Raw genomic sequence first — 13,286 nt, forward strand, 5'->3', positions numbered from 1 at the left:
TGCGGACGTTTAATGTCGGTTTTAAACCGACATTAAAGATCCTTCTTTAATGTCGGTTTAAAACCGACATTAAACGTCCGCATTTTGAAAACCGACATTAAAGCCCCTTTGTAATTTTTTTTTATTTTTTTAATTTGGTAAAAAATCAAGTTTTCTCTCTCTTACTTTACCTTTTCTTTTTCCTTAAAAGTTTATATATAAATTCTCCTCCTTTCTTCTTCCTCCTTATAACTTTGAAATCTTCTAACCCTAAATTCTCCTCCTCTCCTCCTCTCCTCCTCTCTTTTTTTATTTTTATTTTATTTAAATTTTTTTTGCGCTTTGAGAAGTCCTTCCCAGTTGTTGTATTTCAAGCTCATTCTTTCCTATTTGTATTTCGCCTCTGATGCTCACGACTTTTCTTTCACATTCTTCATAACTCCCCGCCTTGCCATAGTTTATCGTCTATGGGTTTTCTGTAATCGAGAAGTTGATTGTCTTTCTTCTGTGTAATTACTGACTTCTGAGTCTGATGATTCACAGGTGATTTTCTTTATTATTTCTTCTCCAGTATGATTTCTGTTCCAGCCTTAATTTGGAATCATGAATACCTCTATGTCCTTTTGGGTCTTCAGATATTATGACGTCTTAGAAGGAAAGGATGATATTAGGAAATTTTAGAATCTTTTCTTTTAAATAATGGGGACTTCTGGAGCTTATGTTACTCTTTCTTGGAATAAGATGTGGAATATTGAAGTTGAAGTAACTTTATAGGGAAAGGAACAAATTGGGGCATTGGATTTGTAGCCAAAACGTAGTATCTGAAGTTATTGGTATGCCGCATGATTCATTAGTTTGCACCATGCACAAGGGGGACAAAGAATCTTTTTTTTTTCTAAGTTAGTCCTTAAACTAGAATGATTAGTAGTAGAATTAGAGGGAGAACACCCTGAAAAAATGTCTGGAATTTCACAAGGTTGGCCACTTCTTTCCTTTCTTTTTTCTTGCCATTGGATATTTGGGAGGTCCTCTAGTTTTAATCCAACCATTGGAATGCTTTTATTCCATTTATTCAAAGACTCTTCCTGTTCTTTCTTAAACTATGGCCACACAAAAGTTTGGACTTTTGTTCTTTTGCCTTTCTGTTCATAAATTCAACATATAAGAACTTTCTTCAGAAGGAATTTCCATCATCTCCTACTAAAATCACTATGATAGAACAAATGTGTCGTGTTTTATTGTGCTTCTCGACGATGATAAGAGCAACATTTGCTTAACTATTGTGAAGATGCCTATCATTTACTCCAAACTCCATTGTTGAAGAATCTTTTGGTAACTTCTTAGAAATTTTTTTCTTATTTGCTCCAGTTTAAATTCTACGTTCTCTTGAAAAATATTTTGATAGAAGATTCTTTGAGTTTTCACTTCTAACATGTGAAAAGATATTTAGGTAAAATGAGCCATATACAATTCATAGTGTTCTTGTATATATATTTAGGTAAAATGCCAACCTTTAGGTATAACCATGTATACATTATTCATTTGCTAGTGGAATTTAGATTTCACCTTGTGCTATGTGAAAAGATGAGGAAGATGCATTCTTGAGTTATTAGTTTATGCTCATAAGATGCTTGATGAAATGTCTCATAAAAGTCTCTTTTTCTTATACATTGAGTGAGCGTTTTGTTTGGTTTTTTAGTATTATTTTTGTGAATATAGGTTGTTCAAAAGATGCAAACTCCTAAGGAATGTTGGTTTTAACATAGGAAACATATTGTATCATTGTATTATTTATTTCTTTTGTTATTGAAATGAAAGGTTTTGGTTAATATTTATATTCTTCATCTAAGATGGACGAGAAAAAGGAGCGGAGGAGATTTCTTAAAATCAGTGCCATGTAAGGTGACAAGCTAAGTTGAAACTCAATAGTAGTTCAATGGTACAAATGCAAAAATGCAAAACTTAAAAGTTTTGTTGATACCATTGACCACTAGGCACTACCAAGAAAGTAAATGATAGATAAACACAATAAAATATAGAAAGGAGCAGACCTGGTGTAAGTATATTTGCTGGTGAATTTACAAGTTCTCTTACAAACACTATCCCGGAACTGACATATTGTGCATATTTCAGCCTTTTTATCATAGCAGCTCCAGATCCAAGACCAAGAACATCCACAGATTGAAGTACAGTTGCTTTGGGGTTTGATCTATATCTATTGTCGTCAAATATCCCGTTGACAATTCCTATGATACAGAAAAAAGTTAGTGTCAAATAAGACCAAACAAATTGTACACTTGAAGGGCCGTAGTTAGTGTTAAAAATTCTTTGCATACTCTACACAAGTGTGAAGTGTCATCTCCAAACTCATCTTAAATCACAAATGGAACTGCATTTTTTCTTTTTTCCTTGCCATGCATGAAGTACTAATATTGTTATGTTAATTACCTGTTTCATAAAATGTCCCAAAGATAACTTTTGCTGCAAAAGACACTGATGTCTTGGAATGGAATGGAGACTTGCTTGCTGTGGGTGTCACAGAGAAAGATGTGGTCAAGGATGACAACAACAACTTCACCAATCCACTTTTGCAAAAGTTGGATGCACTCTTGGGTGGATTGTTGGCCGAAGCTTCTTCAGAGGAAGATTTCTGTGGAAAGTCAGGCCAAGCTATTGTTCTTAGAGTTTCTGGTTTGAGCTTTAAGAGGGTGGGTTTATTTGCGCTTGGCCAGTCAGCTTCACGTGCAGCAGCCTTTGTTGGTCTAGGTGAGGCCATTGCAGCAGCAGCACAGGCATCTCGAGCAGTTTCAGTTGCTTTTGCTCTTGCCTTCTCAGCGGACCTTTCGGATGAATGGAAGCCAGCCATTGCCTCGTCCATTGCAATTGGTACGTCTTCTATAAACGTTAAACTATCTACTTTCTCAGAATTACAATAGTAATTATAGACACATTATGATCTATTGGTCCACCGAAGAGTTGATAAGTTTGGAGTTAATATGTTGGAATTTGAAATTTTACGTCAGGTATATAGGTAGATGAAGTTTTTAAATAAACGTGAAAAGTAGAAAAAGATGAAAAGATGAAGTTACTTAAAACATATGCAAACTTCAACCGTGTATATTGAAGTTGATATGTTTAACACTAACTACTGCCCTTCAAGTGTACAATTTGTTTGGTCTTATTCGACACTAACTTTTTTCTGTATCATAGGAATTGTCAACGGGATATTTAACGGTAGGGCAAGGAGGGACCGGAAGCGGTTTGAGGATCGAGTGAAGGAAGAAGATAATGGTGGAAATGTTGATGAGAAGCATGCGAAAGTGATTGAATACAAGTCCAAAGGAGACGTGGGGGATGGAAAAGTACAGTTTGGAGGCACCACTGATGAAAAAAGGTCACTGGGGAATGTAAGTTTCATTTTGCATATGCTGTGTTTTATTGTAAAGATGAAAATACTTCTTTGTTTTTATTGGTTTTCTTGTCTCTAGATTTTATTTGGTTCTTAGTTTCTATTTTTGAGTAATTTTGGTAATCTGTTTTAAAGGATAGTTTTTTTTTTTTAAAATAATAATTAATATAGGATGTTACTGGAATGTCTTAAATCATGGCAGTTGGGAAAAAATTAGCTAAAAATAGAATTTTTATCAAACTAACTTTTCAAATGTTCTTTTGAAATTTAGCTTTCTAATAATTTTCTTAATTTGTATTGCTGTTGAACATTTGTGAGTAACAATCCAAGAAAGCGAAAAGTAATATCAATTGAAGTATTGATATAACTAAATTTACCCTATCTATAAGCTTAGCTGGGAGATCTTGTTTTCAAACTTAGTTATGTAATTAGTATAACTTTTAGCGATATGAATGTATAATAAAAATGAGTTTCTTACTTCTTTCTGTTCTGAAAACATGCTTAGTTTGTTAATTGTGCCAAATAAAATGAAGTTCTAGTTGTTGGCTGGATTTGGAACCCTCAATTGCTTTTGTTTGCTTATGCTTATTATTTCACACCTGAAAAATCAAAGCAAAAAAGAAGTATTTTAACACTATGGTGTTAGTTTGGAATTACATCGTATTAAATGAGGAAAAGAAAAGAATGGTCCCCTTACAGTAAACTTTGGACTCTGATTAAGGTGTTGGTTGAGGATAAAAAGAGGATTTCTCAGCAAATTTGATTTGAATGTAAGTTTCATTTTGCATATGTTGTATATAAATTAATTAAAGTAATTTAATATTGTTGAATAGCCTCTAAGAATGTAATATGTTCATATACTTTGAAAATTTTAGGTAAAGGAAAATGAGAAGGCTTTGGTTGAACGTGGACAGTGCGATGTTCCAAACTTGGTTCATAATAAACAGCCCATTTTCGGAATGACACCACCAATTCCTTCTTTATCTTTCGGGTATATTCCTCTTTCTCTCTTTCAACTGAGAAATCTTTTCTCCTCACGTTCATAGATACGTACTATAGCTTGTATTGATTCAGCTATATCATAATTTCATCGTTAGAAGAAAGAAGTTGTCATTAGTTATTTTGAAGGATAATTGTGATACTAAGGAGTACTAAGTTGGTATGATGAATTGTTTCTTTTTTTATATACTGATTTACTTTTATTTCTGTATTTTTTTTCCTTTTTGAAAAATTGAAAATATTAGAAAAGAAGATGAATATTTTGTGGAGGAAGATGGGTGGACTCAGATTTTGTCCCAACTTCAAATTAGTTCAAAGGAACAACCCTGCTCTTCTCTTTTCTTCATTCTCTACCACTCGGGCTTCTTACAACACTCTCGTCTCTGAGGTACCATTTTTCTTTCACTTTCCTCCTTTTAATTTCTATGTTCATTTTGGACTTTTGGAGTTACATATATAGGATCACGTTATATTTCGAGTTCTTTTTTCTACCTAATCTCGTTATTTTGATGTGATTAATAAGTGAATTTAACTACTTATTAAATGCATATATTCTACCTCAATGTTTAAATACCTCACGTTTAGCTTTGTTTTGGTATTGTTTGTAGAATGATTGAAGTTATATGGGGTTGAAAGCTGAGCAATTGTGTAGATAGCCAGACGATCATTGAAGGTTGAAGATTGAAAAGACGTTTAGAATTTTTCTTATTTACGTCTTGTATTAGGATCTTTTTTCATATACTGTTGTAGAATATAAACACAATATTAAGTTTTCATTTTGTGTATACAAATGTAAAAGATAAATATTATAGTTTCTAAAATAATATTTATTGATTCGTTGGAGCGAGAAAAAATATTTATCTATATGGATTCAATGTTGGTTTATAAAAAATGGACAATAATACAAGAATTAAATAAATATAAATTTCTAAAAATGGACAACAAGTCTTTAATGTCGGTTTTAAAACGACATCATAGCCCAATCGACATTAAAGGGCTTCAATAACACTATCAAAGATGTCGGTTTAAAACCGACATTAAAGCTCAACCGACATTAAAGGGCTTCAATAACACTATCAAAGATGTCGGTTGAAAACTGACATTAAAGGCCTTTAATGTCGTTTTTAAACCGACATTAAAGGTGCCTTTAATGTCGTTTTTAAACCGACATTAAAGCCCAACCGACATTAAAGGCCTTTAATAACGCTCGCAAAGATGTCGGTTGCCAAGTGACATTAAAGCCCTTTAATGTCGGTTTTAAACCGACATTAAAGGCCAAATTTCTTCTAGTGAAGCACCATCATAGCAAAAATAAAACGTTGGGGTGAGAGATAAATAAGCATCTCACAACAAAACATGTTAAGGGCCAAAGCTAAACAAGCACCACATGAAAAAATAAGACACTGGGGGCGAGAGATAAACAAATGCCACATGAGAAAATAAAACTTTGGAGGCTAGGGATAAACAAGTGTCATCACAACAAAAATAAAACACTGGGGGCGAGGGATAAACAAGCAACTATATTGCAAAAGGTGTTAAGGGCCAGGGATAAATAAACGCCACATGACAAAATAAAACGCTGAAGGCCAGGGATAAACAAGCGTCATCACAGCAAAAATAAAACGCTAGGGGTTAGGGATAAACAAGCACTTCCAAAACAAAAGGTGTCAAGGGGCAGAGATAAACAAGCGCCACATGACAAAATAAAACGCTGGAGGCCAGGAATAAACAAGCGCCATCACAACAAAAATATAACGCTGGGTCAAGAATAAATAAACACCTCTACAGCAAAAGGTGTCAAGGGCCATGGATAAACAAGTGCCACATGACAAAATAAAACGTTGGATGCCATGGATAAACAAGCGCCATCATAGCAAAAATAAAACGTTGGGGGCCAAGGATAAACAAGCACGTCCACAACAAAAAGTGTCAAGGGCCAGGGATAAACAAGAACCATATGAAAAAATAAAACGCTGGAGGCCAGGGATAAACAAGTGTCATCACAGCTAAAAAGATAAATGTCATTCATGAATGCGTGTATGCATGTATATGCTTACTAAGACATGCTTATTTTAATAGTTTTCTTTTCTTAAAACATTCTCTAGATTCTTTTCAAAAGAAGAAAACGAGTCAAAGCATATAAGATAGTTGGTTTATTTTTCCACAAAAACTCGCAATTAGGTATCATGAACTTGATTAGTAAACTGACTTCTAAATTGCCTTGAAAATCTCCTTGGAGTAATTATTTCCCAAATAAAACACCATCTCTAGTCGTCAAGATCGATGGTAAATAAGTAGGTCTATAAAAGTCAGTAATCTTATAACTTAGATCTTGATCTAAAAATCTTCCTTCAATCTTTAAACTCTTCATAAGTGAATAACTTTAAAGGCTCCTATAGTCTCTAATAAAAAAAAGGGAATTTTCTTCGAAATTGGTTTTCTTCTGCAAATAATGATGAAGAAAGTCTTGCACTTGGTAATGCAGTTTTAATCAGATGGATGATACTTAGGCATCGGCAGAGAAAGCTAGTTTCACCCTATATATTAAATAAGGGGTACCCCAATGGATCTTTGATAAAAATAGGAAAACTCCTGTTAATTCCATTTTACAAGCAATAATAATGATTATCAAATGTTCTGCAACGTAATTGTCATCATACTCAAATGAACGATTTATAGTCTTTTGATGGTGGAAATTTGGTTACGCCCTAATATAAAATGAAAGAGGACTAATTTAATTGATGTGTAAAAAAAGGTAGCGTCTCAAAGCCACTTTTCTCAATAATACTGATGTTTTGTTGGATACTTTTATTTCACCAACTCAAATTTCGACAAGAAATAGCTAATGCTACATAGTTTTTTACCCAAACTAGGTAGAATTTGGAGATATGATGGCTAAACAAACCTATTTTGTTGTCAAATGCAAGCTCATACTACTTTCAAAGGTTTTGACATGATAGTTGAATATTCCCCCCTTTCTCTTTTCAACTACTTGTGCACCACAGATTTTAATTCCTCCCCTCATGATTAAGAGATGGAGATTTGAAATCCAACCTTAAATTTGATGTCAAAGTCCTCACTAATATCATATATTTTTTCATGATAGATATTTGGAGGATAAATATAATCTTCAAAAATTTAAACCAACAATCATTTTATTGTGGAGAATAGAACACACTTGGTTGTTAGGACGCCATCCAATTCAACAAAACATTAAATGGTGCCCTTATTACAAAGCTCTTTCCCTGACCTTGAGGATAACCAATATAAAATAATCTCCCATTTCTCTAGCGATCTTAGGTGTAGTTATTTTTTTTTTTCAATTTTTGATGCTGCAAATTTTACAAGCATGGAGAAACCAACTCATCAGATGGAATTGCACTAATAAAGATGATAGAGACAAGTGCTTCATTTTCATTTCTTTGTTTATCATTTACTTGAATTTTCCTCTTCAAGTTCTCTTATTTATATGATGGTTATGGCACATGGCTAATAATATTCTACCCTGAGCTAATCTCATGCACTTCATCTTTTCTTTTAGTGGGATCATGCTTTTAATGATTCTAACTTCTACTTTTGCATCATTTGTAATTCTTTCTCTGTTAAACTTTTCTTTCAAGTCTTTCTCTTGTTTTTATAATGTAAGAGGCATTTCATCCTAGTATAAAGCCTTCATAATGCTTATAAAATATTGATGACATTTCCTTACTCAATCAACTGAAGGTTACATTTGATAGACTATCTTTACATCTTTAAGCATATTCCTTAAAGGTGACTAATGCTTCCTTTTTAATACACTAGAGCTTTTAATGATATGAGGCCAAATTAGTAATGTCCTTGTATTGTTTCAAAACTTGTGCACTTGAGAGATATCCAACTGCATGTACCAATTAGCCTATCTTTTTATGAACAACCAACTAAGAAAGAGAGGTGAGATCAATAGGCATACAAGAACATCTCAACTAGGTTGACACCTTCGTAGCACCCTCATCATACCCCATACCTAATGAAGAATATGTTCCTTATCATGAGATCAAATAGTGTCAAATTAAGCGCTCTTGAAAGTGGTGAATAATTTTTCTTTTTTTTTGTGTCATTGTGGAAGGACTGACATCTTTTAGTTGTACATGATGAAACAGCTTTTAAGGTAGTTGTCCCGTTATACCTTCCAACTTTTGGCATCTTGAAATTAGGTGGAGTGATGATGACGTCCGAATCTCTACACACACTTGAGTCACCTTAATGTCTCCATAAATGTTACTGTTCTCTATTACACCAAATCTCTCTTCTTTAAACCTTGATATAATCTTCCTTCCAGGTTTGTGTCTCCAAAGGTCTTATTGTTGGTTTTCTCATTCATCGTAGACATTAAGTCATTCAAATGGCTTGTTTATTGTGGAGCTCGATCATAATCTCGTGTCAGGTATGCTCTCAAGTCTACCAATGATGAATCTAATAGTTTTTTAGAAGTAAGAGCATATGGGTAAGGAGAAACATCATCTAGAGCTTGGTTCTAAATCAATTTCACTTGTTTGAATGCCCCTACTACTAGTCTATCTTTAACTTTGAGGGACTTTAAAACCTTTGCCACTTGTCCTTTTAACACTTTGACACATTGATTACTTGCACTTCGTTGAGAAACTCTTTCATGACTTCGACCAATAATGAATGAGGAGGTGGAAATCTTTTGAACTATTTGTAAGAACTTTGACTCTTTTAATCTTTCTAAAGTGAGAGAATGATTAAATTATTCGAAGTTATTTACTAGTGTGAGGTTTATGCATGTGAAATTTTATTAACAATGCAACAACTATCAGTCTAAAGTGAATAAATTCACTAATATTTCCAAGAAGAAATAGCTAAATGCAATGGCTAGTGATATATTTAAACAAAATACTAGCCAACGGTTTATAACATACATGAAAGTATACGATTATAATGCATGATAATGAAAGGACTCTTAGCGCTAGATCATGCAATTAGTAAAATAATGATGAAATACTAGTATAATATAATACTCTCCACGATATATATTTCTTTTCTAAAAAAACTTTTCTTTTTGGTAGATATTTCCACTTTTTTAAGTCATTAACATTAAAACATTATTAGTTATTTCTTAAATGAGGCAAGAAAAAAATACCTTAACAAAAGTGTAACTTCTTACGAAGAAATCATAATTTTTTATTAAATTCAATTTTTAGCAAGATAAAATGGATATGAAGGTGGTTATATGAGATAAAAAAAAGTTAATAAATAAAACTCACCCCAAAAGTTTTACGAAACCATCAAAATTAATCATTTATTCTAAGCATGTAGTGATTTAAGAGCTTCCCTTTTTTATTAATTAGTCAAACTTGTTTGATGGCTACCAAATAAAATGTCAAATTTAATTCAAGAAAATTGAAACAAAAAATAAAACTTTTCATTATTTTCTTGAAAATTTTTTCACTTGGAAATATTCGCCTCTTTCAAAATAACTTCAAAATATTCAAACTTTAATAAGAAAATAATATGCACGTTGTTTCACACAAAAATATTGAAGAGAAACAAAAAAAATGAAAGTTACACAATAGTTTTTCTCTTTCCAAATTCTTTTTATACTTGATCATATATTTTAGCATTTCAGATAATCGTTCTCAATATTTTAATTTCTAAAGCTAATATTATTTAATTCTAACATGTTTTTTTAATCTATTTTAAATAATTAATATGTTTCCAAAAATAATTCATTAAATGATACTAATTATATATATTAAGTTTTAGAAAAAGATATATCTGGATAGTTGTGTTTTTTTATAAAACTTTTTGTTATAAAAAATGTTGTTCAATCTTTGAAAATCTATTAAAAATAGATTTTTTATTTTTGAAATATGAAAAAAACTTTATAAAACTTCAACAAAATTATTAAGATGTTAATTGACTAAGAAAAATTAAAATTGGCAAGTAAAATATTGTTAGCTTTTACTAAAAGAAATTAGTAAAGAATCAATGGAATTAAAAAGAAATCCCATGTGCAAATGCATGTTTAAATAAATGTGTATTATAATACATGTGGAAATAAATGTGTTGTAATATACCAGAATATTGCATAAAAGTTTTAAAAGTGAGATTAATTCTAAAGGCCTTAAATGATAAAGGTTCCCGATTGGTTAAAGTCATACATGACAAATTGACTAAGTTGAGAGAATTTTTCATGTGCCTGCACGGAAGCATAAGCTTCTCGAAGGTCAACACTACTCCGTCCTCAATTCCAATCTTATGAGGTAAAGCTCAGATAAGAGGCTTGTGATAGTGTGTGAAGCAAAATAATAGTTTTTAAATAATGTCAAAATAAAAGACTTCAAACAAAGTGAGGTTTGCTCTAAAGTCTTATATAAAAGGTCTTCAAATTGGTCAAAAGTCATACATGACAATGACTAACTTGAGTGAGAATTTTTCATGTGCCTACACGAGAGCATAAGCTCCTCGACGGTCAAGACTACTTCATCCTCAAATCTAATTTTATGAGGTAAAGCCCGGATAGGAGGCTTGTGATTGTGTGTGCAATAAAAAAATACACAATAACTATACACAATAAATTTAAAATAAAATAAAGAATAAAACAAGTCAAGATAAAGGAGAAAATGGCCAAACTCTCGAGGTAGAGCCTTGTATCCCCAATGGAGTCGGCTAGTTGTCGCCACGTGCCCGAGATGACACGAAGCGGCCGATGCCCTTAAAATGAGTTAGTTTTAAAACAAAATAGGAGTTGCCACCAATCTTTTTTACGGTGTGATTGGACACTAGAATAAAGTAAAAAACTTTGAATAAATAAAAAAAAATATGGTCAGCTAAAACTAAAGTTGACTTCGGGAATCATTTGTATATGAGGAAGGTGTTAGCACCCCACAACACCCATTTAGAAAACGGTGGCCAAATTCCAAATCTTGAATTGAAAATATTCTTTAATTTCTTTGAAAACTAATGTCTTTTTTATCCTCTCATTACTACAATATTTGAAGCAATGATCTCATAAAATAAGTGAAAATTATTCTATCAATTAGACTATGTTGAAGAAAATCTTCTCATCTCAAGAAAGTGAGAAATTAGTACAATTTCTCAAAATTCGTCATAGGAATAGCCTTCTAATAAATAGATTTTTTTAAAACATTAATTAAAATCATTTTTTTCTTGGGATCAAATCTTGGACTCCCAAAGATATGATCCCTCACCTCAAGAATTCTAGAAAATCGAATTCCCAAATTTCCTAAATTCCGCCGTAGGATTTCGTTTAGGAAAAACGATATAAGTTATTAGAAAAGATTGATTAAGAAACTTTATAAAATCATAGATTAAATTTTTGAACGTTTGAGAAAACATAAAAAGTTATAACTTTAAAAGAAAAAAATTCTAAATCATTTAAAAAAAAGTTTTGTGAAAGATTTTAAAACATGTAGAATTTTAAATTAGAATGATTTTAAAACATTGAGAATTTAAATTAGAAAATTGAAAATTTTAAATAGAAAACAAAATGAGGCTTAGTATGAGAATTAGATAAGTAGAAACAAGAGTAAAGAAACATCATAATAAATTATGCAAACATAAAATAACATATTGAGGTTTTAATAAAAACATATTGGAGATCGATCTCACACTTCCAAAGAATCAATTTCTTTACCTCAAGAATTCTAAGAAATCGGACTCTCAAATTTCTTAGATTCCGTAGTCGGATCTTTTTTTTTAAAGAAAAAATAATTTAAAATGTTAACAAAGTTAAAAATTATCAGCAATAACATATTAAATTGACCATAAAAGAGGGAAAAATATTAAATAACATATAAAAGACAAAAACATATTAAAGAAGCAATAATCAAGATGATCAAATATTAAAGAAGCAATAAATAATGGTATAAAAAGAAAAATGGAATAAAAATGCTAATTAAAAAGAAAAGCAAAGATACAATATATAGAAAATAAAGCTTAAGAATAAATTAACAAAGAAAAATAATAATAAATAAAAAAGAGATAAACAACAAGGTACAAAGAAATATGTAATAAGTAAAAAAAAAAAGCTCACAAGATAATAAATAAATAATTATAAGAGAAAGTAAAGTAGAGAAATAAGAACAAGAATAATAAGCAAATATTTAATCATTTAATCTTTTTTTTTTTTTTTTTTTTGCATTTCTTTTATGGAAGCTTGAAGAAAGATAAAGAAGATAATAAGAAGAAGGGAAAAAAAGAAAAGAAATAAAAATTGAAATTCCAACACACTAAACTCACTTATTGTTTGAGGTGTGGATCATTGGGACTAAAACCCTAGCATACACCTCCAACTAAGTTAGAGTTTTTTGTGTGTTGGATTCTTGGGATTGTAGGAAGAAAGATGAAGATTTAGAGAAGATAAAATGGATGTTATAAATCTTTTGGTTTTTTTTAAAAAATATGGAGGTCAAAAGAAGTAGGTTAGAGATTTAGATGAAGAAGAGAGAATGTGAAGGTTGTAAAAATTTCTAGATTTTTTTTTTGTGGCATTTTCTTTATGTTGTGTTGTGGATGAAGAAGAAGAGACTATTTATAGCCAAAATCATTTCTTCGAATGGCTAAAAATTCAAAATGGTGGGATTTTTTTTGAATTTGAAATAATGCCATCTTTTGCCTACACCTCAAAAAGGCATGAAACCTTTATTAACAAAACCAATTTCAAAATTACAATAAATGGTTTAGTTACCTTAGTTACCCTAACTAAATGGTTTAGTTATTTTAACCAAACAACCTACAAAACTTAAAAAGTAGTTAAATAACACTTTGTTTTTTAAGAAAAATGGTAGTTTATCAAAAAATTAAAAATAAGCCAAATTAAGACAAAAATTAATTTGGCAATTAAATTAATTTTGAATAAGGTCAAATAAAATTAGGT

General features: G+C 31.1%; 1 protein-coding gene across 1 annotated transcript; it reads left to right on the forward strand.

The window, feature by feature from the left end:
* Nucleotides 1–229: 229 nt before the first annotated feature.
* On the forward strand, nt 230–5,163 carry LOC127144153 (leucine aminopeptidase 3, chloroplastic-like). Its single transcript, XM_051079719.1, has 7 exons — nt 230–522; nt 2,113–2,242; nt 2,451–2,865; nt 3,190–3,386; nt 4,264–4,379; nt 4,633–4,775; nt 4,996–5,163. The coding sequence occupies exons 2-6, from the start codon at nt 2,228–2,230 to the stop codon at nt 4,772–4,774; spliced, it is 885 nt and encodes a 294-aa protein (XP_050935676.1). The 5' UTR covers nt 230–522; nt 2,113–2,227; the 3' UTR covers nt 4,775; nt 4,996–5,163.
* Nucleotides 5,164–13,286: the final 8,123 nt, after the last annotated feature.

Source organism: Cucumis melo, chromosome 12, assembly GCF_025177605.1.
Source record: "Cucumis melo cultivar AY chromosome 12, USDA_Cmelo_AY_1.0, whole genome shotgun sequence".
NCBI lineage: Eukaryota > Viridiplantae > Streptophyta > Magnoliopsida > Cucurbitales > Cucurbitaceae > Cucumis > Cucumis melo.

Bases quoted from the DNA above. Each gene is read 5' to 3' on its own strand.
- LOC127144153 (XM_051079719.1), top strand. The intron at 3,387-4,263 runs GTAAGTTTCATT...TGAAAATTTTAG, and splicing joins AAAAAAGGTCACTGGGGAAT to GTAAAGGAAAATGAGAAGGC. The intron at 4,380-4,632 runs GTATATTCCTCT...TGAAAATATTAG, and splicing joins ATTCCTTCTTTATCTTTCGG to AAAAGAAGATGAATATTTTG.